General features: G+C 36.7%; 4 protein-coding genes across 8 annotated transcripts; 3 read left to right on the forward strand and 1 right to left on the reverse strand.

The window, feature by feature from the left end:
- Nucleotides 1–11: 11 nt before the first annotated feature.
- agk (acylglycerol kinase) lies at nt 12–6,122 on the forward strand. Of its 2 annotated transcripts, XR_013821459.1 has the most exons (16): nt 170–429; nt 532–571; nt 789–868; nt 962–1,037; nt 1,138–1,230; nt 1,343–1,375; nt 1,461–1,555; nt 1,635–1,704; nt 1,803–1,882; nt 1,979–2,036; nt 2,148–2,295; nt 2,846–2,943; nt 3,045–3,115; nt 3,525–3,609; nt 3,707–4,206; nt 4,386–4,888. XR_013821459.1 is itself a non-coding variant. In XM_079873543.1 (15 exons), exons 1-15 carry the CDS (start codon nt 320–322, stop codon nt 3,836–3,838), a joined length of 1,269 nt encoding a protein of 422 aa, XP_079729669.1. In that variant the 5' UTR covers nt 12–319; the 3' UTR covers nt 3,839–6,122. The 2 variants fall into 2 exon arrangements, 1 of the variants encoding a protein (XP_079729669.1); XM_079873543.1 differs by having other exon boundaries at nt 12–429; nt 3,707–6,122.
- dennd11 (DENN domain containing 11) lies at nt 4,981–14,240 on the reverse strand. Of its 3 annotated transcripts, none has more exons than XM_079873540.1 (10): nt 13,657–14,240; nt 12,722–12,821; nt 11,990–12,148; nt 10,715–10,871; nt 9,461–9,599; nt 8,562–8,693; nt 8,128–8,278; nt 7,960–8,028; nt 6,889–7,080; nt 4,981–6,517 (listed from the first exon to the last, which is right to left on the reverse strand). In XM_079873540.1, the coding sequence occupies exons 1-10, from the start codon at nt 14,039–14,041 to the stop codon at nt 6,499–6,501; spliced, it is 1,503 nt and encodes a 500-aa protein (XP_079729666.1). In that variant the 5' UTR covers nt 14,042–14,240; the 3' UTR covers nt 4,981–6,498. The 3 variants fall into 3 exon arrangements, with proteins under 3 accessions (XP_079729666.1, XP_079729667.1, XP_079729668.1); XM_079873541.1 differs by having other exon boundaries at nt 5,513–6,513; nt 13,657–14,236; XM_079873542.1 differs by having other exon boundaries at nt 6,507–6,784; nt 13,657–14,236.
- A 471-nt stretch (nt 14,241–14,711) lies between these two features.
- On the forward strand, nt 14,712–19,653 carry wee2 (WEE2 oocyte meiosis inhibiting kinase). Of its 2 annotated transcripts, none has more exons than XM_079873538.1 (12): nt 14,712–14,827; nt 15,244–15,498; nt 15,635–15,834; nt 15,907–15,961; nt 16,093–16,262; nt 16,922–17,043; nt 17,158–17,304; nt 17,406–17,507; nt 18,052–18,137; nt 18,314–18,484; nt 18,966–19,114; nt 19,246–19,653. In XM_079873538.1, exons 2-12 carry the CDS (start codon nt 15,253–15,255, stop codon nt 19,379–19,381), a joined length of 1,584 nt encoding a protein of 527 aa, XP_079729664.1. In that variant the 5' UTR covers nt 14,712–14,827; nt 15,244–15,252; the 3' UTR covers nt 19,382–19,653. The 2 variants fall into 2 exon arrangements, with proteins under 2 accessions (XP_079729664.1, XP_079729665.1); XM_079873539.1 differs by lacking the exon at nt 14,712–14,827 and adding an exon at nt 14,845–14,902.
- A 301-nt stretch (nt 19,654–19,954) lies between these two features.
- On the forward strand, nt 19,955–23,785 carry bida (BH3 interacting domain death agonist). Its single transcript, XM_079874760.1, has 4 exons — nt 19,955–20,395; nt 21,885–22,141; nt 23,022–23,155; nt 23,270–23,785. The coding sequence occupies exons 2-4, from the start codon at nt 21,901–21,903 to the stop codon at nt 23,456–23,458; spliced, it is 564 nt and encodes a 187-aa protein (XP_079730886.1). The 5' UTR covers nt 19,955–20,395; nt 21,885–21,900; the 3' UTR covers nt 23,459–23,785.
- Nucleotides 23,786–24,844: the final 1,059 nt, after the last annotated feature.

The raw sequence follows: 24,844 nt of genomic DNA on the forward strand, positions 1-24,844 counted from the left end.
AACATCCAGGCAGTATAATTCCGTCACGAACAGAAATAGTCTCTAACTATTAAAGCCAAGAACGATTAGATCATTATATCAGGTATATAAATTAACTTTTATCACATATATAAAATTATGAAATGTTCACATTTTACTACAAAATTGAAGCGGAACTGATATTTCCCTTGAGGAGGAATATTGTTGTTGCACCGGTCATGCTTTGGGAGAAGAGAACGATGGAATGTCAACGGTGAACATCTACAGTCAGTCCTACTCGTTTTGCCGTGCAATAGTGTACCTTCAGAGGGATATCTAGAAAGCCAGTATATATAGAATAATGGCTCGGGTGGTGAAAGTGTTTCGGACTATAAGAAATCACTGGAAAAAGTCCACATTTGCTGTGTGTGTGCTGTCATATGGAGGACACTGGTTGTATGGAAAGCACTGGTTTGTATAATAAGACATATGACTGCCCGTTTCTGTCTTTTATCTATCTATAAACCCCTTTTCTAATTTGATGTATATATAAATTCTAATATTTTTTCACAGTGAAAGTGTGCTGCGACGAGATGCATGTATAGAGGCCAGGGTAAGGAATATTTCATTTGAAAATAACTCGCACTCTTTTTTTGTGTGTGTTTTTATTCTTTTAACTTTTGTTAACTATAATCATTTTGATACCCAGAACCTCAAGGTTCCCTACATTGAAATAATATGGTTTTAGCTTTTGTCAACTATAATAACTTTGATACCCAGATTCGTTAGGTTCCCTACATTTAAATATATTGTATCTGATGGTTTCACAGGAATTTGGTCATAAGTCAATTGGACCTCAGGAGCATCTGAAGAAAGCCACAGTCATTCTGAATCCTGCTGCCTGTAAAGGGTACGATTATACTGATTTATGTCCCTCACTGTGTAATAAATCAGTTCTGTTTTTCCACATTTCAGTTTCATCATAGTTACATTTTCTCTGCAGAAAAGCCAATAATTTGTTCGAGAAGAATGCAGCTCCCATTTTACACTTGGCTGGTATGGAGGTTAAAATTGTGAAGGTATTATCCTGTGCCCAGGTCCTTTTTTTAGGCTACACCTATTTTGTATGCATTTTTGACCTTATTGATTGTTTGCAATCTGTTTTCTGTCATGTAACAGACTGATTATGAAGGCCAGGCGAAAAAGCTCATGGAGTTGATGGAGCAAACAGATATGCTGATCATTGCTGGTGGTGATGGGACATTACAGGAGGTACGAAAGTATCTTCATAAAGTGGTTTCTGACAACTTGAGCATATTTAATAATGTTTGATTAATCATGCATTGTATTTGACCCATGTTTTCATGCATTGTATTTCACACAGGTGATAACTGGCCTTCTGCGCAGAGCAGATGAGGTAGTTACTAGTAATAAATTTGTTTTAAGACTAAGTTATATTAAACATCACCATGTTTTCTGAATTTTAACTGCTGTAACCACAGGAGAACTTCAGTAAAATACCAATCGGTTTCATTCCTCTGGGTTCCAGTAACTCTCTAAGTCAGAGTTTGCATCTAGTTTCAGACAACAAAGTACAGTAAGTCTCATGACTTCACTTTTCAAAGAAAATTCTTTTGTTGTGATCAAATTGTAATAAAATGTTTCTGTTTTTTTAGGCACATTACCTCAGCAACCCTGTCAATACTGAAAGGAGAAACGGTTCCACTGGATGTTCTGCAAATAAAAGTGAATTTGACAGGCATTTTGAAAGAGAACCTAAGATTTGACAGCATCGACTATTTTCATTCCTTCACACAGAGTTGATTGTGTAATTCTGTTCTTAGGGTGAGAAGGAGCAGCCAGTGTTTGCTTTATTATGCTTACGTTGGGGTGCATTTAGAGACGTCGCTTCTTCTATCAGCAAGTATGCTTCTGCTTCATTTTTTATTCGCAGCATAAATAAATACAAAATGCGCATTTGTATTTCTAACATGATTTAATTTGATTATCTCTTGTCAAGATATTGGTACCTTGGCCCCTTGAAAACAAGAGCCGCACATTGGTTTAGTAGCCTTAAGGTGAGTGCAGTGCTTCATTGACAGTGATCATATTTCAGTTACATGTACATCATATACGAGGCCTACATATTAGTGAGTATTGGATTAATCAGATTATCTTCTCTCCTACAGCAGTGGCCAAAGAGTCACCAGGCGTCCCTCTCCTATCTGGCTCCTGTACCTCGTCCACCTGACCTGGCCACTGAAATCCCACGCAGGCCCAACCTCCTTTACCGCATCTACCGCAGACTCCAGAACTACTGGAACCCTCCTATAGAAGGTATTTTATCATTTTTACAAATATATTTCTTTATATAAAACATAGCATATGAGTTAGGACTGGGCAATGCTTGAGATTCAGTTCTGATTTTGATTCAGTTCGATTAGATATTGATTCATTTTGATATATATATATATATATATATATATATATATATATATATATATATATATATATATATATATATATATATATATATATATATCAGATACAGTACATGACTATTTTTCTGAAGGAAAAACAAATCTCTTTCAACTAATGCTGTAAACTAGGGAACCCTGTCAGTTGGTACATAACTATAAAATTGAAGCTTAAAATTAATATAAACATTTAAATAACACATAAGGCAGTTTTTTTAATCAATAAAGGTTCATCAAAATGAGAATTGATTAAAATAGCAAAATTTTCAACACAGCCGTAATATGAATAATGTTACTCTGATATTGTCTCAAAGCAGATTCAGACTTATTGCTAAGCAATCCAGGGCAATTATTGTGTATCTGTTTATATCTAGTATTTCATTCTTGTTTAAATCCGTTTGTGTTGGTAGAGCCACCGGTAGAACCCGAGCCAGAGCGATGGGAGAGCAAAGACATTTCCACATTGGAGCTCTCAGTTAGCACACACAATAAGAACCCTGTGAAGAGAGTGAGTACTGACATAACACTCGATATTGGAATATTTTGTATATCTAAAATGTAAAATAGCCTTGAGGTTTTGTTCTGATTGGCATTGTCTACTGTCTTCAGCGTGTGGACGATTCTATGCTGATAACTCTGGACCCAGACTCCCTCACAGTTGGTCAGTTCATCACTGAGGGGTTAGTGTAAATCATTTTATATTATAATAACTTATATTATTTATAATTATAACATCATTATATATTATAATAATACATTATTATAAATCATTTATAATAAATACTGCAATAATCCATGACTTAAGAACTGTCCATTTTGATTTCATGGTAAATTAAAATAAATAACAGTACATTTTAAATAATAATTTAAAATAAAAATCCATTTAATTATTATTTTTCAATAAAATTATAAATATGAATAATAAACTCAGCTTTTTGTGAGATGAAAAATTGTATAGTTTGTGTTGTATTTTGAATAATTATGTTTTCAATTTAAATTCTTCTTCTTAAGAATTTTCTATTCTTTTATAAGGTCTCATAAAAAGAATAAATTTGTGGACATGAATGAATATTGATTTATGTTATGCAGGACTAAGAAAGCAGTAAACCCAATGGAGTCCATAGAAAATGCTTTGCAGATAGAAGCCAGTGCTGCTCGTCTCAATCTCCCAGAGGTCAGTGTGTTTTGGAAGTTTTTGGAACTGATTTCTTCATTGATCTAAGCTGTGAGACAGCCGTTCTCATCTATTGCTTTTCTTCTCCTGTCCACAGGAGGGCGCCGGATTTTATGGCATTGACAATGAGGAATATGAGGCAATGTCTGTGGAAGTGAGACTGTTGCCACGGAAACTGAGGTTCTTTTGCAGTGCTGAGCGCAGAGAGCAGCTTGCACAGGCTCCGTGATGACAGTGCCGTGATAATGTTGGTTACGTAACAAATTGTGTAGAGGACTGCAGATGTTTTGAGACGTTTTCCTAAAACTACAAGAGAGAAACTGGAAAACCAGTGGAGTCAAATGAACTTTGAGTTGTCAAAGTCATCACACTCTAACAAGAACATTTTGTGTTCTATGGACCTTAAAGAGTTAATTCACCAAAGAAAATTAAAAACTTGTCATTAATTACTCGCACTCGTGCCGTTCCAAACAGATGTCGTTCAGAACACAAATACCACTTTGATGTTTAAAAAAGTTCATAAAGAGATTGTAAAACTAATCCATGAATTGAGCGGTTTAGTTCGAGACTCGATCGCTTTATATGAACAGAATTTAGGCTTTTATTCACATATAAACATTAATGATCTTACACATCAGTTGTGGTAAATGCAAGATTCATTCCAGTGAGGTTAATTGTCGTGTTACGCAGCACGTTTGAGCTTTCGCGAGAGGTTTGTTCTCGCGCGTTGAGCTTCTGTTTATGTTCGCTGATCAATGTTTATATGTGAATAAAAGCCAAAATTCAATCTGTTTATTGTATAATGTGATCGCGTCTCTTCAGAAAATTGACTCGATTCATATGGATTAGTTTTACGATCTCTTTATGAACTTTTTGAAGCATCAGTTGTGTAGCTGTCTATGAGGAACAGAAATCTATCCGATTTCATTCAAATATCTTCATTTGTGTTTCGAGGATGAACAAAAGTCTTACGAGTTTGGAATGACATGAGGGTGAGTAAATGACAAGTTTTTCATTTTTAGGTAAACTAAATCTTTAATGAAAAGGTGGTTTTATGTGTTAAAGTAAGTTTATGTCTCAAAAATGGTGTCATTTGTATGTTTTTTTAACAGCATGGATGAGGTTGTCATACTGTTATTAACTTATTATAGTCCAGACTGGTTTATTTTGAGAGAATGTTTTTGGGAGTGCAAACATGGCTCTAGAATTTTCTTGATACAAGATACTGTAAATGTCTAACCAGATATGAACCAAGAAATAAAGACATTATCAATCTCTTATTTTTAAAGGCTTTTCCATGCATTTTTGATGATTTTAGTTGAGAGTTTTGTCTTAAAACTACCCTCAAATACTGTGCAGACAAAACGTGATAGAAAAGAAAGAACCGTTTATTTCAAAATGGCAGTGAATAAGAATCACTGGCTTTAAAACAACAGACACATGCTGTTAGTTTGTATAACTGTATAGGTAGTGTGTAAGACAGAGGTATTACACTAGTGCTTTGTGATACCAGTAGAGTAAAACTCAACATTCATTTAGCTTGTTATTATGACAAAGACTTAGATAATGCACAAAAAGTATCTCACATACACAATACCAGACAATTCCACCTGTACAATTATGTTACATGGCTGCTTAATATACATTTTCCATTCATTTACAATCAGACACTAAATAACCAACCAACAGATTTATAATACACAAGTTCTCAAATTCTCTGATAGATAAGAAATGTAAAAACTAAATTCACATTTAAGCAAATCTAGGTTATAAGCATCAGTATTATTTGTTAATTTAAATATTTTATTTAACATAATTTAAAGAGCTTTTGTCCATCCAACTGTTACAAACCTGAGTGCCTGCACTCGTTCCTAAGAAATCAATCGTCACAATGCGTTATTTTGTAAGCAGGTTAACATTTAGAGGGATAGTGACTTTAATCTGAACAGGTCAAGTAAATGCTTTTCCATTTATGTTTTCTTTTGAATTTCGCCTATATTAATGCAGCTCTACAAATAATTTGATTAATTAAGGATCCAGATTGGATTTTCACAGGATGAACATATAAACACACACAAATCCACAAATTAATCAGCCTCGTGAGGCCAGTCTGCTGCTGTTATTCTGAAATTATCGACCCAAACACGTTTAAATAAGAAACCTCAAATATATACAAATTCAAAAGTCTTTCACAAGTGATAATCATGAGCATTCACTGATGACAAAGACATGAATAGAATCACATTCATTTCTTCAGAGCATATTAAGTGACTCAAAAAGCTGAATGTAACATTTCTGTGTCATTTGCATCATTTGTGCATCAGCCGGTGCATTAAATGTATAATTTACATTCAATACCAAGGGTGATAGTGATTAAAGGCCTATATTCAGCATGAACAAACACATTTTATGCTCCATTTCATCAATATGTAATAACAGCATTGAAATGACATTTGGGGAGTGAAATAAGAATGACTGAGAATCTTCTACAGAGTCGTTCATTTCTATTAACATACATGAATAAGTTCTGTGCCAAACTACAGTAGCAAAACTGATTGTGTATCTTTGTTCATGCACAATAGATCACAAATAACACAACAAACACACTGACAGATGCCAGTTTTTTCCCAAAACGAAATGACTGGTTCACATGTATATGATTAAGTTAAAAAAAATGTGGCAGAGATTGTGAAAATCTTCATCACAGTAGTGTGTAATATGCAACAACCATAAAACCTTTAGAAACACAGATATGACATTCAAAGCAAACTTTACCAAACCGGTGTTACCAGCAAAAAAAACACGAGGATCCAGGAAGTGAGAGTTGCTTTTCCGATTCTCTGGTGTCCAAGTGAAGCAGATTTGTATCCAGTGGGGACGTCACATCAGTTACCCCAGACAGCACTGGCTAGAAGAACAAAGTCAAAACTGAAGACCACAGATTGAAAAGCGGTAGAGAGAGGCACAGAGATCATGTTTTGGAAACAAGCTTAGGCAGAGTCGAGAAGAAATCCAAGATGGCTGGAAGGACACGAAGCACACATAAAGACAGACAGATAAGCAGAAAGACGTCACTGGATTGACTGGCCGCAAAGTGCACAAAAAGCCTGCAGTCAGATTGCACCTTGTTGGTGTTGGCAGTATCAGTGTGGTCCAGAGGTGTCAGGAATGGCTCCTGAGATTGCCAAGCCAGAGAAAGAGAGAGAAGAAAGCAGGTAATCAGTAGGCAGTGGGTTGTAGCCCTAATAGAAAATGGGCTCCAGAGACAGAGTGTCTTACGGGCAGCAGGGGTTGTCGATAACCAGCATGACGTCGATGCCGTAGATTTCCAGCAGGTCGACGAGAAAGCCGCGGTCGGCCTGAGGATCCAGCCCCATGGCTCTCACGTGCTCAGCAGTCAGGGTAGGATCAGCGCTCGCCGCCAACTCAGACAGGGTCTGGAAGATTCTGTTGTTCAGTTCCATGAAGAACCTGGATCACAAACAGTGGCAAATTCCATATCAAATTAATTACAGCAAACATAAATGTCATTTTTCCATTGGTTTTCACAAGAAAAAGGTAAAAATAAAAGTAAACATATGTCAGAAAAACAGTGTGCTTCCACAGCTTTAGATTTATATTATATTAGACACTCGAATACATATTTTATATATATATATATATATATATATATATATATATATATATATATATATATATATATATATATATATATATATATATATGAAGAGTTCAGATGCAAAAGCCTCTAAGTGCCATCTGAAATTTTCTTCTAGAATGATCATTTTTATCAAGCTTGTACATTTAAGTTCAGTAATTTCACTTAAATGACAATTAATAGGTCATTTTCATTGCTATTTAAGTGAAATTACTGAACTTAAATATACGAGCTTGATAAAAATGATCATTCTAGAAGAAAATTTCAGATGGCACTTAGAGGCTTTTGCATCTGAACTCTTCATATATATATATATATATATATAAATAGTTGCTTGATGTATAAATGAGTCTTTTTACATACTATTTAAGTTATTTTAAATTGTAATAAAATTTTACAATATTGCAGTTTTTACTGTATTTTTTGGTCAAATAAATGCAGCCTTGGTGAGCATCAGAGACTTGTGTAGAAAGAGGCATTTATTTAATCAAACTATTCAAAGTATAAAAATAAATTTGGATTGGATTTTTTCATTTTCCAAACAATACTGTATATACATATGGTTTCATTAAGCTTAAAGCTTAAACTATTTTCATAGAAAGTGTATTGAGTTGGTCCATTTCCAAACACTCTTTCCGTCTCACTAAAAACTGCTGATGTGATAAACCGAGGTGTGTAATTCCATCACGTACAAAATGAAGAGTTCTTCCTCATTAGATGTGCAGTCTCCATCCACCTCCTGAGAGTACAGCAGCATCTGCCTGCAACGATAGCAACATCATCATATGCCTGTGGAGTTATGTTTTCATGTGTTTTTTTTCCACCTCATATGCCTCTCAGATTTTAAAAGGCTGGTGTACCTCTGCTCACAGAGCTTGCGATACTTCTCTCGGTCCGCACTGTTGAGTCTAAGCAGAGGCTGGAGGCTCTCTCTGTGTGTCTTTACATTCTGATTGTCAATGTAGACATCATACAGATCCTTCTTTTCCTCAAAGATCTTCTCTGTAGTACCTGAGAACCCAAATAAAAATAGAAATAAATCAGAAAAGCAATTCACAGACACACCACTGATTTATTCTTACTAATACTATGTTATAGTACATTATTCTTTCTTGAATTTATCAACTAATTCAGATGTTGGAGGAAAAGATTCTTGTTTTTTTGAGGATCAACCAAGAACTACACCCATTCTGAACTTATTTAACATCTACTGTTTACAATGGTTAAACCATTTTGTGTCTGTGGAATTTTGAATTTTGCCAACTTCAGTCCATCTCTTGACTGAGAGACTTACAGGCCACATAAGACACCTCAGACTCAAGAGCAGTGATGTCAGCAACGTTGATGTAAAAGAAGGGGCGGAACTCCGGAACAGTCAAGCCCATCCCAGGAATGGACACATTAGCAAGGCAGCAGCAACAGTATACTAATAGATGCAAAACAACACATAGCAAATTAATCAAGTTAAGTGTGAAAACACCCAGAATTATATAATAAAAGTTACAGATTAAAATAAATACACAAATCATTAGCTATGTTTCCATTCGTGCTTTATAAATAACTTGCACTTTTTTTTTTTATGTGATATCCCAAAATTCGCATTAAAACAGGTGGATGGAAACATAGCTAATGACAATGCCAAGACATTGGCAAGTGCATGTCGATAATCTGTAACATTGGATTCTCAAGTTATTTTAGGGGTGTGTTCACACTTGTAGTTCGGTTCGCTTAGTTCATTTGGTCCGGACCAACAAAAAACAACAACATTTAGTCCTGTTCAGCCAAGCGTTCACATTGGCATTTTAACACCAAACCTAAAGATACCAAACCTAAAGGCATAGAGATATGTTCACAACCTGATTGATCGACTTTTATTATATATTTCGCGTCAGAACTAACCGAACATCCAAAACGATGCTGTGTGCTGGGCTAAATGCGCACGTTGTATGTGCGTAGCCTACATATGATGCTATTTTGACCAGCTAAGAATTCATGAAGAGCTTATAAAATGTGTAAAGGAGTCAAAACAGCGGCCAGAATCCCTCCGTCACACACACAAACAAAGATCTGCTGCGCACCAGGGTTCGTTTTAATCTAACCAAACATGCCAAGTGTGAACATACCCTTAATTTGTATTGGAAAATAAGTGTTAGCCATGTGTCAATGTTCATGTTAATGGTTTTCCTCTCTCACCTCGATAGCAGACCACACCGACAGGGGGAGGAGAGAAAATGAGGATGCGTTTCCTGAGCAAAGCAAACTTCCACAGCACCATGATCTGCTCTCCAAAGAAGCGGATGAACTGGGACATGCAGCCAGCCGGGTGTGTAATCTAAGGTGTACAGAGAAAGTGCCAAAATTTGTTGCTTCAGATTTCTAATTAAATGACTCCACATATACAGACACACCACACATATTAAAAAGGTCCTTTAAGTTTATTTAAAAAAAAAAGTATGACAGCTTTTAGATCATAGAGAAAATTATGAATAATAAAATAATTATTCATAGGCATAGACCTTAGTCAGGGTAGCAGCATTTATTTTTTGACAGGAATGAAAACGAGGCTGTGCGGGATAGAATCAGTGTGTTCAACGGATCGTACAGTTGTTTAACAACATACCAATCGTCCAGCCGACAAAACTTCCTTCCCTAAATCAGTAGACAAAAACTCCATAAAACAGTTCTGAAAGTTGTGAGTTATGAAAATCACATGATCTAGGACCTTTATTCAGTGCGTGCCACTGTAAAGACTGTCCCTCACAGCCTCGTTTTCATCTGTTAAATTCAATATGGCCTCTACCCTGACTAAGGTCTATTCAGCCAATAATTATGGCCATTTAGCTGATTAATAGAAGAGGTTATTCAATCTAGTATCTTCTTTAAAATCCTCAGGTTTCATATTTTGTGAACTACTTTTTTCTTTTCTTTTTTATAATTGTATGTACTTTTTGAGTACTTCATGCTGTTGATATCATTACATTTTATTATTTACTGGCAATTTTATGTAACTATGACAACCATAAACATTTAGAATGTGCATATTCCAAGACTGAAGGCCTTATTCAATAAACAATATAACCAAATCTAGTTCTGAGCTGAAGTATACGTCAGCATATTTATCTCCTCATATGGAATTCTTCTTTAACAATAGAGGATCTTGTGGTTTTTACACAGACAAATTTGTCTCACAATAGTTCTTTTTTTTTTACTCCACGAAACTGAACGCTCCCATGCTTATGCTGCGGTCAGGATGTGCAGAAGTAATGCACTCTGATTAATCAGTAACACAAATTCCCTGAGTGGCCTGACCTAGATTTCTTTAGAAACTAAAAAATAACTCATCTAATTATCTAAAGCTACTATCGTAAAAAAATATTTAATGAAGAGATCTTTAAAAAACCTGAAGCTTTGATTAGCGGCAGACAATATTGGGTTATATCTTCAAACCTTCATCTCTGGGTGCATGCAGCGGTTGACTATGGGTCCAAGAGCGCTGGTCGGGCAGGCTGTGACCAAACCGTTCCCTCCTGGGGGCAACACTGCCTTTTTATCCTCGTAGAAAGCTTCCAGTGGAGAGTACTGGCCTGGACACTGCAACTGGTGCCTGTGAGAATGCATTTGCAGAATTAAAGCTAGTGTAGGCAATGTTTTTTCTAAACACTTTTTGTTATACTGGTTGAAACTCTCTTCACATCCTGATAATAATCAATCATTTATTCATTCATAAACCAATTCAGTCGTATCTGCCTCTTGGTGATTCTATGGGCCATCTCTTGCCATATGCGATTTAATACGTCATTAAATAAGTAATTAAAACAATAATAAATAATAATAAAATTAAGTTTATGGTTCTCTGAAGTCAGTTAATGGTCACATGACATGCAGGTAAACAAATACAATATTTGTATCTTTTTTAGTAAGTGTTTTATTTAGATTGTTTTGATCTTAAAATTATTCATTTTAATTTGACATTTTTATGATTTAATTACTTAATAGCTTTTCATTAAACTCAGAAACCCCTGCAGTTCCTTCATGAACCATAATGTAATATTTAATGCGCTTCATGTTGTTGATAAAAAAGAATGGAATACATTTTCCTTCTCTTTGTATTTTTATATTAAAATGGTACGAGATTATCCTACTCAAATCAATGTGATAAAGTTAGGTCAAAAGTAATCTAAAAGTAATCCGAGTAGTCAGATTACATTATCTTAAATATGTTATGTAATGGATTATGCTACTAAATACAATTTTAGTCATGTAATTTGGAATCAGTAACCAACTATAATTTGTAAGTAACCTACTCAGCACTGCACTCACACCTACGGAAAATTTTAGAGTCTCCAATTCACCTATACTGCATGTTTTTGGATTGCGGGGGAAACTGGAGTGCCCAGAGGAAGCCCACGCAAACACAGGGAGAACATGCAAACTTCAAACAGAAAGACCGAGGCGACAGACCAACCCACTGAGCCACTGTGCCGCCCTCAGCAATTAATAATATATATATCTTATATGGAAGACTCAGGACCAAAAAATCTGAAACTGCCTGTCAACCAATGTATTTGCATACCTTCACGCAGATATCACGTCATCACCATCACATGCAACTCAGAGCTTATGTTTAATGCATAACAACATCTTAAAATAGTAATGATGCGTGCAAAAGAGTAAGAGGAGGAAACATAACAAGGTAAAACAGTGATGCAAGAATACACTCACCGGACTTGGTTCTCCAGGAAGTGCATGTAACGGTATAGCAGTGTGTAAGAAGGAGACAAAATCCCTACAGATTTCATCCGAGCTCCTCGTTCCAGCTCACTTTCCACAGGCATGTTGGCAAAGCACGCTAGTCCGAAGTAACAGCCTTTACGGAAATATCTACAAAAAGAGACAAGCACATTTAATCTGGATTAATCTGCATACATGGCTATGTGCACAAAATTAACCTGTTTGAATGCAAGTATGAAAATACTACTGATCAAACAATTTGCTCCATGATTACAAATTACCTTGATGAATGTGACAAACACATTACAAAGCAAAACAATTGGTCAAATCTTATGTAACAGGATGTGGATGAGTATCCAATCCAATATTTGGATTCAAAACATTTATTCCATTTCTAGGTTGTTGGTTAAAAAGTAACATGTATAAAAAATAGATAACATAAAGGATTTTATAATGTGAGGTCCAGGGCAAATGTAACACTAGATATGAAATAGAAATTTCATGTATTCATGCATTAAGTAAGTCCTACTTAAACTTTGTTTAAACTGTGCAGAAAATTATTGTAGTGTGTCTTACTAATTTTACCACAGTTAAATCAAATGTTTATTATAGGAAGGTAGTTTTGCAGTTATTAGTTATGTGTTATGTATGAAAAGTTTAAAAATGTTACAAATGCCCTCGGCCCCTTATAAATACAATGAGATTTAAGAATAAGATTCCTACATGAAGTCACTTGAGATCCGATGAGAGCCGCTGGCCATTGACTTGAACTCTACTCCCTCCAGATTCACATCTTGAGGTAGGCACCATTCTATCATGTTCCCTGTAAAAGACACAATGTGGGCCTATGTAAACATTTATGAAGCTGTTGGACTAGGTTTTTGTCAAATAGTGTTTGCAGAAGAACACAAAAACTCTCCAAATGCCTTTCTCCGATAAACTTCCTAGAAACAAAAGAGGAAGCTGGGTAAGAACAGCACAGCAGTCTGCCGGATGACTTATACAACTCTCACTTCATATTCTATTTATTTCCTTACTAGTGATAACACAAATCCTCCCATATGGGAAAAATGAGGATGCCTCTGTCACAAACACACATTATTGCACAGGGTGTTATTGCACACATCTATGATAAACAAGTTTTCAGTTTCTGAATTAAAAGAAACATTTTGATATGTTTTGTGTAGCTTCCAGTAAAAAATAAGTGGTGTAATGGTTTGGAGACTGCAATAAATAAATAAAAACCTCATAAAAAGTCTGAAATAAAATTAAAAAATTAAAAAAGGAGTGTAGGCATAAGTAGTTCAGCATAATCTTTCATTGTTAGATTATTAGAACAAACAGCAGAGACAAAAAAAGAAAAGAATAATTAATAAAAAATATATTGTTTATATTATCCTAAAACTTTCTGAGTAACTAACATACAGGAAGCCGATTTTGTCATGTGACAATAAAATAAGTTTTATTATATTATTTTTTTGCAGAAAAGTTATTGTTATTAAATCAAAATAGAAATTAGTTTTTTAAAAATATCATTTAAAAAAATTATCCTCTTCATCATCATCATCATCTCTGACATTCTTATTTGTGACTGCCACATACAATTTTTTTTTTTATCTCAGTCAGTCATTTTACAGTTATTTGTTGATTAACCTCACCCGATCTGGTGTCGAATGTCACAACAAACACAGCAACAATCTGATCTTTTTCTTCCCATCCAGACCCAGTGATCCTCCGATCCCTGACCGACAGCCCATGAAAGGCGCAGTCTCCGTCTTCATCAGTGGCAGAAGCATCTCCTCCCGGGCCGCTGTGTTTATAGGGAGAATGTGCACTTTCACCTGGAACAGCTGTTACACTATTCGGTCTCGCTGGGCTTCTGTTTATGGAGATATCTACCCCTACACTGCCCTCGGTCGGGTAACACGATAGACCGGATTGTATTGAATCTCCCGTCTCCGGTGATGGAACTGATGGGGCAAGTTCGGCCGGGGGAACCTCCTCCCAGTCCAGCAGCGGGGCGCGATCCGACTGCTCGACCATAGCGTTTTTCGATATTGACTATCGAAGAAATAAACAAAGTCGTTGCACTCGGTACAGAGCGGTCAGTCGGAGCGACCAACGCCACGCAAGAAACGGAACATAGCGCTAGTTGCGATACAAATCCCTAAATGTAGTAATACAGACAGGGTAACAGACGCTACCCAGGCGTACACTGTTTTGATGATGTCACACACTTCCGCTCACGTGGTGCAAAAGGGTTCTCGTTATCAACCTCCACCCACCCGAAAAATAAATACACCATAATGTTGTCTGTGTGCGCAGTCCCCTAAAATAAACATGTTGACGACTTTTAACGACCATAATTAGCTTTCCTTAACAGTCAGAAATCATGTTTTGGAAACCACACATTTAACTTTTTAAAAATGTTTTCTATTTAAATAAATCATGTTTTCTGAAAGTGTCGATATTTGTGTAGTCTATAGTGCTTTAAGCATATGAAGGCACGGACATTTAAATAAATAAATTATTGATTAGGCTACTTATTCCGTGATTCATTTCACACACAAACGTATAACGTCGTTGCCTTCCTATTTGGATCATAACAAATCTTTTCGGAGAACAGATACAAAAGATTCGAGTCATTAAGTGTGTTCATGTGTGAAGTTGCGATCGGTTCAAGTCAAACACACCTACTGAGTAAATCTAAACGCTTGATACTAGTTAGCAGAGTTAATTAATGGTCGAGTCACTCCGCCCATAGTTAAAGGACCTCGTTAACTTTGACGCGCCAAGTTCAAGCGTGGTCGCTCGTGAGCTTATTTCAGGGTAAGTTGGGACTGCATTTATGTTCAAAACTGCATAATAACACCATGGAAGCGATATATTGTGAAAGAAGAATCTGTAAATATTTAGCTCTACGATAATAAATCATCTTTAGAGGCCTAGCTAGACTGCTCTCATATAACATCAAATAACATAACTGATTATGTTTGCCACTCATCTCTTTACCTCAAATACATATTGTGTAAACAAAACTTCAGCAGATCTCAATTGCTATAATTAATTTGAATAAACCCATATACACCATATAAGTTGTTTTATTGGCCATCTGTCACCCCAACCTGTTGTTGATATTTCATTGGTATTTCATTGGCTGACCACTAATTTACAGTATGGTAGTTGTCATTCTAAACCCCTTTAGAATAAATCAGGTTTTTTCTCTTTTTTTTTTCTGACTGTAGTGGTCTAAAATGGCCTCTGTGAATGCAGCACAGCAGCACCTGAACTTCTCCAGCAGTGGGGAGGAGGACAGCAGTGACAATAGCTTTGATGAATGGGCACACAGAAGTGTTTTGGTCAGAAGCCCCTGTCGGACGCCCCGGATACAGCGCCACCGCACCAGGAGCATCACTGTTTCCCCTTCCATCCCTACTTCTCCCATACCGTATGCTGCCTGGAAAAAACTCCGGCTTTGTGACTCGCCCAGTACACCAAAGGTAATCTTCCATCTCTACAGTTTCATGTGAACTTTGATGCAATGGCAGTGTACTGTATACTTTTGTATGAGCAATACATATACAGTTGACCCTATAAAGATTTATATTTACATCATCCAACTTCCTCCACTTACAGAGTTTGCTTTCTAAATCGACCCTCCCTTGCTCTAGCAGCAAGCCGTGTCGCAGTCAAAGATTCCTTCGTCTGCCTAGTGCTTTTGACCATGTGCCCTCAGTGAACGTTAACCCTTTCACACCAGACACGGTGCGAAGGAACAGTGAACACCACAAGAGGAAGAGCCAAAGGAGTGATGACTATGAGGATGATGCACAAAGGTAACAGTACTTGCATATAAGCAATGCCCATTGTGGAACTGGATTTACATTGAAGTATCTTTATTTCAACAGATCTATGGACACTCAGAACTCATCAGAGGATGAAAGTTTCTTCCTCCCCTCAAAGGTATAGTTTCAAAGACCATAGTAGGTCATCCTTGTCTTTTAATGTAGTAGGTCTATAATACTTCATAATCCCGCCGGAAGCTTTGGTAAATCTGTGTTCTCTCACATGGTCTCCCATCTGTTGGCCTTCAGAGGCCAGCAGTGTCATCCCGCATGCTGTCACGTTATGAGAGTGAGTTTCTAGAGCTGGGCTGCATCGGCGGGGGCGAGTTTGGTTCCGTGTATCGATGTGTGAAGAGGCTGGATGGTTGCATGTACGCCATCAAGCGCTCGCGCAGGCCAATTGCAGGCTCCGCCAATGAGTGAGTCAGCACTGCCACAGTGCTTAATAATCTTCTTTTTCCAAATGGACCCTTTTAATGTTTCCGGGGTTCTCAGACACAGAAGTCATCATAGTTGGGTGAACCTGTAACTGTTCACTGAAAGGTTCTTTGGGGAACCAAAAATGGCTCTTCTATGGCATCGCTTTGAATAGCTCCTTTTGGAAAACTTTAAGAGTGTAGAGAAATGGCTTACAGCAGGCAGAAGAGAGAATGTCAAATTTGCTGTCATTCCCTCAACCGTCATATTAGAAACATCTTTGCAGCAGTGTTAGATGGATGGATGGATGGATGGATGGATGGATGGATGGATGGATGGATAGATAGATAGATAGATAGATAGATAGATGATAGATAGATGATAGATAGATAGATAGATAGATAGATAGATAGATAGATAGATAGATAGATAGATAGATAGATAGATAGATAGATAGATAGATAGATAGATAGATAGATAGATAGATAGATAGATTGATTGAAAACCTCCTATTTGTATCCATGAACCTAAATGCCCTAATTGAACTAAGGCCTAATCCTGGTTTAATCTAAGCCCTGTGTGAAGTTAGGTTAAGATTTTTGTGATTTCCTTGATGAATTTTAGACCTTATTAATGTAAAACAAGTTCCTTTTTTTTTCAGACAGTTGGCCTTAAAGGAAGTTTATGCTCATGCGGTGTTGGGCCATCACCCTCATGTTGTCCGATACTACTCTGCATGGGCTGAAGATGACCACATGATTATACAAAATGAGTACTGTGATGGTAGGACAGAAGATCATAATACAACATAATGTAGATGGTTATGTGAGTGTGTGTGGGTTTTTTGGGGTTTTTTTTTTTTAGAACTAACTCTCAATGTTTTTTTTGGTCTTGTAGGTGGTAGCCTCCATGATGCTATAACTGAAAAGGAGGAGCAAGGGGAGTATTTCAGAGTTCCTGAGCTAAGGGATCTGCTCCTACAGGTCTCCATGGGGCTCAAATACATCCACAGCTCAGGGCTAGTGCACCTCGATATTAAACCCAGTGAGCTCCGTGTCTCTTTTGTTGTTTTTCACATGCCTCTACCACTTAATGAGAAATTTGACATTTTGACTGGCACATACTTAAATTTCCATCCTTTTCAGGTAATATTTTCATCTGCCGTCGACCCAGCTCGAGTGCTGGTGGAGAGGGAGACAGTGAAGAAGAGGATGAAAGCCCCTCCTCTGGGGTTGTATATAAAATTGGTATCTTCTTACCTCTCCATGTTTTCAACCCTTGAATGCACAAGTTTTCAATATATTCAGGTATTTAGTGATCCGGAAGGTTTATCTAACATGGATGGATCTCTAAATTGCCCCACAATAGGATAAAATAAATGTCCTGAAATAATTACTGATCACCAACATAATTTTCACCGAAACCTATATTAAATCTTAAATTTACCCTAAACTTAACTTAAATTTGGGCAACTGAGCTCGTTATGCTGTTCAGGGTGATACATTAAACTAGTCTTAGTAAAGTTCTTCAGCAACTAGCAACCTCGTGATTATTTCAGCCAAACAAATTTTGCGTATTGCTGTTCTAGCATAAATTTTGATTATGGTAAAGTCTGTCCAGCTGTCCATACAGCATACATGTTTACCTGTTGAGGCTTATCCATGTTGTGCACACAAAATAACCGCGCACACATAGTTAAAACAAGCCATCAGTGAAGGGCTTATTAAATGTCACTCTTTTGCCATTTATATATCATTTAATAGCTGATATCATGGGTCCCTTGTTCTTTAGGTGACTTGGGTCATGTAACATCAATCTCAAGCCCTCAGGTAGAGGAAGGGGATAGCCGTTTCCTGGCCTATGAGGTCCTGCGAGAGGTACAATATCTGTTTGAGCTTTCTCAGGGTTTGTTTGCTGCAGAGGTTAAACTGCACTGCACTGATCTTATATACAATGACTGCCAAAACAAGATAATTGTGGATGTGACCAACTGTTGCTGTGGGTTTTTTTTTTTTTTTTTTTGCTGGCTGCATTTTGCTTTTTTTGTTTACAGGACTACACGCATCTTCCTAAAGCAGATATTTTTGCGCTGGGCCTGACACTGTTATTAGCTGCTGGAGCTCCACCACTTCCTCAGAATGGAGACAACTGGCATAGCCTCAGACAGGGCGAGCTGTCCAGCCTGCCCCAGGAGTTACCAGCACCCTTTAAAGACCTTTTAAAGGTACTGTTTGAGTAAGCACATCTTAGTGGTTCATTGCATTCCTTATAATGGTTTTGACAAAGTTGGTTAAGTTTCCCAAAACTTACTACTTGACATCAGAGACTTTAAAAAAACTTCAAAACCACCAGCATATTCATGATAATTCTTCAGAATGGCTGGGCAGAGGACTGAACTGAAACTAAAAGTATCAGCATTCAGTCTAATTCCATTTAAATGACAGTGGTGTGTATTTCTCATATTCATTTAGTCTTGGGTGGTTTAAAAAAAGTATTTTATTTACTTTTATTCCACCAGCAGAGGGCATAGAACCAACTATCATAAAATGCTGGTCAATGTAGTTTCGGTTCAGTCCTCTGCAATTCTGAAGAATTTTCTTAAATGAGCTAGTGGTTTTGAAGTTTTGTTTACCATGGATTCATACATTCAGTCTCTGAGGTCAAAACTGAAAACCTAATATGGACAATACATTTGTATTTGATAGACTATGTTAGATCCTGACCCTACTACAAGGCCATCTGCATCTGCGTTGTGTCGGCATGATGCACTGCTTAAGGAGAGAGCTGGCAAACTGGCTGCACAGCTTCGCAAGGAGCTAAATGTGGAGAAGTTCAGAACGGCTATGCTGGAAAGGTGAGTCATCTGGCATTTATACTATACTGTAGTACTTTATTTCATAAGGAAGCACTACTTGTATTGTTTACTTCCTTGAAATAATCACTTATGCTGAGGTATTTACTGCAACGCCTTTTATTTCTACTTAGAGAACTCAAGGAAGCCCGACTGGCTGCTATCTCACCCCAGCAGTCATCCCAACCAGGGTCTCTTCCGAGAGCTGGGAGGAAGCTTGTGGGTAGAAATGCAGCCCGGTCTATGAGCTTTGGTTTCCCCGGATACTAGCACTGAATCATGTACTGTCTCAACATGCTTACAAACTGTATTTCTGGAATGAAACGGTCTGACACTTTTGCATTACTCAGCATGTCATGGTAAAAATAACACATCAGATCCTCTTTTTGTCTTGAACTTGACTCGTGTCAAAAACAAACACTGCCACTGCTGTTTTATGTGGTGCATGAATCAGCACATATTTAAGGTTTGCTGTTGAATGGCAAATGTATCTTGTCAAATAACCAGTTCATTTTAATTGTAAATAAAGTTTTTAAATGGTTTTTCTGAGTGATGCTGATTGATGTACCTTCAACTGCTATGTTTGATTCAGCAACATCAAACTTCACAAGATAAAGACGGCAGAACAATTAAATGTCCACCGGGTATGTTTTTTTTTAGTAAGACTCAGGTGATCCTCCTAGAAGAGATGTCCTAGTACAGTGGTTCTCAAACAGTGGGCCCCGCCCCAGTATGTCTTAAATGTGTGTTATATTAGCATATTTAAAAGATGTACAGGTTAAATCTGAAACATTTTTGAGTTTATTACAAGGGGAGGGTTTTAAATATTGTCCGTCTCGTTTTGCCAACTCTTCCTTATCTGGCAAGTGCAGAAGGGGAAATTCGTTTCCAAAAACCCCTTTCTCCTAAAGTGCGGTTCATTTGAATAGTCTGACTTTCAAGAGACTTTAAAGTCTGCTTATCTTTGCCTTCTCGGCGATAGTTTTTTTTATTAAAAAAGTCACATCTTATTTTAATTCTTTAACTTTTAACAAACGACGAGAATTATCTCTAGCAACATGTTTTCAGAAACGCTACACAGTCGTCTAGACTTCAGTGGGAAATTCCGGTAGACTTTGGCCACGCCCTCGTGGCTCGTGCGTGACGCGTCACTGATACAAAAACAACAAGACGAAAGGCGGGCCGCGAGGATTGAAGGTTTTCATTTCTCACTGCACTTTTTTGAGTTTGTTTGTTTTTTTTGAGATAATGCTTCACCGTCCATTATTTTGACTGAAGGTTTACGTAAGTAACGAATGTTTCTTCTTTCACTCAAAAGATGTATATAACGTTACACGATTTTGAACATTTGCATCAAAGAATAAATGTTACTTAATATAGTATAAAATCAGTACACCCCGGTACTTTTGCTACGAGATCGTAGCCTTATCATGGTTTGTGACGATAATGTCACGACACTTTATGCAGTTTCTTTAAATATAAACATCCATTCAGTTGTCTACTCTAGTTTATTTAACGTTAACTTAACGTTACCTAGATACGTTAGACCAATATTTCACGCTTCCTTCGCTTTGACTAAACTTTCCTTTTAGTGAAGAACTGCACGTGATATTAATGTTCAGAAATGTGCTGCATCTGGCTGGTATTTTTATTTTTAACTGCATTAATCATTGAGCTTTTGTGTGGTCCTTTTAGAGATGAATTTCGACTTCAGTCTGTCTTTGTTTTGATCTGAAAATCATTTCTTCTGAAACTGATCTTCGGCACAAAATGGGGGAATCAGCCAAACCCACTGTTTACAAGTACATTTGTATTCTAAACTTCACTAAGACTTAGAAAATTAGCCCAAAATGATCAATAATTGACCGAATAATGTCAGCTAGCCACTATTTAACTGTTCATATTTTCAGGCGCTTGCTAGCAGCTAGTTAAAGGGATAAGTTAGTTCACCCAAAAATGAAAATTCTGTCATCATTTACTCACCCTCAAGTTGTTTCAAACCTGTAAGAATTCCTTTTTTCTGCTGAACTCAAAAGAAGATATTTTGAAAAATGTCTGTAACCAAACAGTTGATGGACCCCGTTGACTTCCATAGTAGGAAAAAAAATACTATGGAAGTCAATGGGACCCAGAAACTATCTGGTTACTGATATTCTTCTAAATATCTTCCTTTCTGTTCAGCAGAAGAAAGAAATTCATATAGGTTTGAAACAACATGAGGGTGAGTATATGATGACAGAATTTTCATTTTAAAGTGAACTATTCCTTTAAAGGGTGGAGCATGGCATTAGCAACGCCACGGTCATGGGTTCGATTCCCAGGGAATGCATGAACTGATAAAATGTATATAAGTTAGGCTACCTTGAATGCAATAGTTTTGGGTAAGAGTCTGTCAAATGCATAAAGAAGTACTGTCATAACAGAGAACATTATTAAGTTTTACAAAGTCTTTATTTTTATATTGTTTTTACAAATGTGAATGTCAGGTTTAGTTCACTTCTGGGTACAAATTTGTCCCTAGACCATATAATATATATGGTAAAATATTAAATGCATTTAAATGATAGCCTATATTTACCAGGCTGTAGGCTATATAGTCTTGAAAATCATTACCGTGTCTTTTGTTTTTGTCATGATATCTGGTGAAATATTAAATAAATGTAAATTATATATCGATCAGGGTGTATATATACTTGAAAATAATTACCGTGTCTTGTTTTTGTCAAGATAATGAAACTAGGCTAACTGCTTTTGTCTTTCCTTTTAATTGCAGAGCACAGGTTTGTGCAATGGACCGCAGCAGAAACATTGACAATTTTCCACACTGTTCCCTGCTGCTCCTTTCCTTTTTTGAGCAAAAAGGCTGCCAAAATAGTGTACTTAAAAGAGAACTTGATGATTTTGATCTTCCTTATGATCACAATTATAATGAAAATGATGGCGATTTACAAACCGATGGACATAGTTCCTCACTCACCTACAAAGATCTTTTACATGAACTTCAGAATCAAGTTCAGCCTCAACTGCCAGGTATTTTTACTGTTATCTTATTATTTTCTCTTATCTTATGTGTACTGTTTTCTGATCACCTTAATTGATACCAATAAACCAATGATTATTTTAATGTTATGGCTGATAACTATGGAAGCTTGTTTCCACCAAGAAATAAAAAAAAAGGTAATAGCGACTTACAATTCTGACTTTTTTTTCATGCAATTGCAAGTTTATATCTCCTTATAACTCACAATTCTGACTTTATATCTCTCAGTTCTGACTTTTTTTCTCACAATATCGAGTTTACATTTCTCAATACTGATTTCTTTTCTCTCGGAATTGTGAGATCACACAATTCTGATTTTATAACTCGCAATTGCGAGTTTATATCACAATTCTGAGAGGAAAATATTGTGAGATTCTGACTTTTTGCAGTTGGGAGTTTAAATCTTACAATTCTGAGGAAAAAAGTCAGAATTGCGAGATGTTAATCCAGGATTGTGAGGAAAAAGTTAGAAAGTTGGTAGGAACGAGTTTCAATAGATAGCTGATAAATAGACAATATTTTATCCAATGAAAATATAACACACAAATGTTTTTCTCAAATCATGATATTGTTAATATGTAATATTCTAATGTGGGGACCTCCATTAGAGAAAATCACTTCAATTAATAGTGCTAAATCTTTGCCGTAATCTGGCATTATCTGTTTAAATTTCAGTTATATGATATCAGAAATGGTCAAATATACAAATTGGAAATGAGTGGTGGCCTCACCAAAATGCAAAATTGACTGATACTGAGTAGATTTTTGGATGAATTATTTTGCATCCCTAATTTTTAGTTATATTAAAACTACTGTATTTTTGCTGTTGTCCATGTCAGTTAACACGGCTCTTATGTATCTCCATCTCAGTTGATGCTGAACAGGCTCAGGCAGCAAGGGAAATGGCTGCAGAGCTGATCAGAATTGCAGACTTGCTTGAGCAGAGAGTCCTGTACCAAGCCGCTGAAACCTTGACCAAGAAACTGGACACTTGTGACCCTCAGGTAAGACAAATGATTCTGAGCAGTTTATTTATTCTAATAAATTTACACTGGTTCCTCCTTAAACCTGGCATCATTTAACACCCATATCTCACAATATTCCTTTAACATTTGCAGTTATGGTCCAGACATCTATCTGATGGAGTGCAGGGCTTACTTCACCAGGTGGCCGGAGCCAAAGAGTTTAAGAAGGAACTTGTCGAGATGGCCTTGACTTTTGTGCTCATGAAGACTGTGTGTGAGCGTGTGCCCCGGTTTTTGTTCAGACTTTATGGCACTGTGGTGCAGTATTTCGGATCTCGCTGATCCCTGATGAGATCTGTGTACCAGTTATACATTTGTAAGGGATATGTAAATGTTTTTGTATAAATAAAATATACATTTGAAAGTTTTTGCCTCCTGTAAAGAGAAAGTTGGCTCATGGTTCAGTCAAGGTCTAGACTGAAACCTTTTTTTTTTTTTTTTTTTTCATTACTGTTTTAATGCTTTGTGAAACAGGTCATTTTATTTTTGCATTTTGGTCATGTTAAGTTTTATGATTAGGCATTATGCTGTTTCTTTAACTGCCATGGAAAAATAATATCCTGATTAAACCAGAAAATTGTATAATAAACCAAATTAGAGAAAAATGCATTATTCATCTCCCCTCTGCTAACTTTGTTTAAAAGTGCATTCAGAAATTGTAACTCAGCCTGTACAGGATATCACATGATCTCCCATTATTTTCATGTACAACCAGCCTGAGTCATATTAGTACAAAATAGAGGAAGAAAATAAGTTTCTGCTTACATCTTTTTTTATTTTAATTTAGGCAGTGTTTCATTGTAATCAAATTCATGCTTAAATTAGGACCCAAAACACCAGGTTCACCCTTGATTGAAGTTTTATTTCACAGCTTTTGTCCATCTATGATACAAAAAACCTCACTTGCAAAAAAAATAGCACTTTGTTTTCTCTGACGTGAGGTTGCCAACCACTGACACAACAGGTGGATCCTGCCTGTAGATGTGACTTCTGCTTATGTTTTTTATTGTTTTGACAAAGGTCTCTATTGGATAGGCACACAACAGGGAAACAGGGGTGACAAGGCTGTGCTGTGCAGGCCTTTTGAGCTTTTAAGGATCAAACAACAGCACAAGATACAGGCAAGGTGTAAATCAGAGGCTGAAGACAATACTTTGATTTGAGCAACAGACAGCTAAATTTAGAGTGGGCAATATTTTTCATAATCACTTTTTGTTATATAAGTTTAAACTCCTTTCACATCCTGATAGCGATAAAAAATATACATATATCTTTTGTGGAAGTCTCATGGCCAAAAAAAAAAATGCATTCGGTCCGAATTCAATAACAGGATGTCCTACCTGCCTCTCAATGTTGCATACCTTCGCGCAGACATCACACGTTGTCAGCGCATTTCATGAGGCTATGCAGAGTTGCAGACAGTCACGAAGTGCTGCAAACAATCAGCCACCTTTTACAGTTTCTCCTGAACCAAAACAAGCTAATGCTGCATTCACACCATAACGACTAATTAAGAGATGGCAACCCATTGCGTTCAACTCTGAGAACTAAAGAGAACACTGTCTAATGAATTTATGTGATTTTATGGCAACAATATCAACACTGAAATGAACTTGCAGCAGTCAGGTGGTACAACCACAGCTCTATTAGTTGTTTACGATCATTATT

The sequence above is a fragment of the Squalius cephalus genome (genome assembly GCF_949319135.1).
Source record: "Squalius cephalus genome assembly, chromosome: 6".
Lineage (NCBI taxonomy): Eukaryota > Metazoa > Chordata > Actinopteri > Cypriniformes > Leuciscidae > Squalius > Squalius cephalus.

What these genes read in the sequence shown, in the direction of transcription:
- agk (XM_079873543.1), top strand. Translation starts at nt 320, where the DNA reads ATGGCTCGGGTGGTGAAAGTGTTTCGGACTATAAGAAATCACTGGAAA. An exon ending in ATGCATGTATAGAGGCCAGG is followed by an intron (nt 572 to 788) that starts GTAAGGAATATT and finishes ATGGTTTCACAG; the next exon opens with GAATTTGGTCATAAGTCAAT. An exon ending in CTGGAACCCTCCTATAGAAG is followed by an intron (nt 2,296 to 2,845) that starts GTATTTTATCAT and finishes TTGTGTTGGTAG; the next exon opens with AGCCACCGGTAGAACCCGAG.
- dennd11 (XM_079873540.1), bottom strand. Translation starts at nt 14,041, where the DNA reads ATGGTCGAGCAGTCGGATCGCGCCCCGCTGCTGGACTGGGAGGAGGTT. An exon ending in GACATTCGACACCAGATCGG is followed by an intron (nt 12,822 to 13,656) that starts GTGAGGTTAATC and finishes TGTCTTTTACAG; the next exon opens with GGAACATGATAGAATGGTGC. An exon ending in CGGATCTCAAGTGACTTCAT is followed by an intron (nt 12,149 to 12,721) that starts GTAGGAATCTTA and finishes CTCTTTTTGTAG; the next exon opens with ATATTTCCGTAAAGGCTGTT.
- wee2 (XM_079873538.1), top strand. Translation starts at nt 15,253, where the DNA reads ATGGCCTCTGTGAATGCAGCACAGCAGCACCTGAACTTCTCCAGCAGT. An exon ending in CCTATGAGGTCCTGCGAGAG is followed by an intron (nt 18,138 to 18,313) that starts GTACAATATCTG and finishes TTTTGTTTACAG; the next exon opens with GACTACACGCATCTTCCTAA. An exon ending in AGAACGGCTATGCTGGAAAG is followed by an intron (nt 19,115 to 19,245) that starts GTGAGTCATCTG and finishes ATTTCTACTTAG; the next exon opens with AGAACTCAAGGAAGCCCGAC.
- bida (XM_079874760.1), top strand. Translation starts at nt 21,901, where the DNA reads ATGGACCGCAGCAGAAACATTGACAATTTTCCACACTGTTCCCTGCTG. An exon ending in AGTTCAGCCTCAACTGCCAG is followed by an intron (nt 22,142 to 23,021) that starts GTATTTTTACTG and finishes TCTCCATCTCAG; the next exon opens with TTGATGCTGAACAGGCTCAG. An exon ending in TGGACACTTGTGACCCTCAG is followed by an intron (nt 23,156 to 23,269) that starts GTAAGACAAATG and finishes TAACATTTGCAG; the next exon opens with TTATGGTCCAGACATCTATC.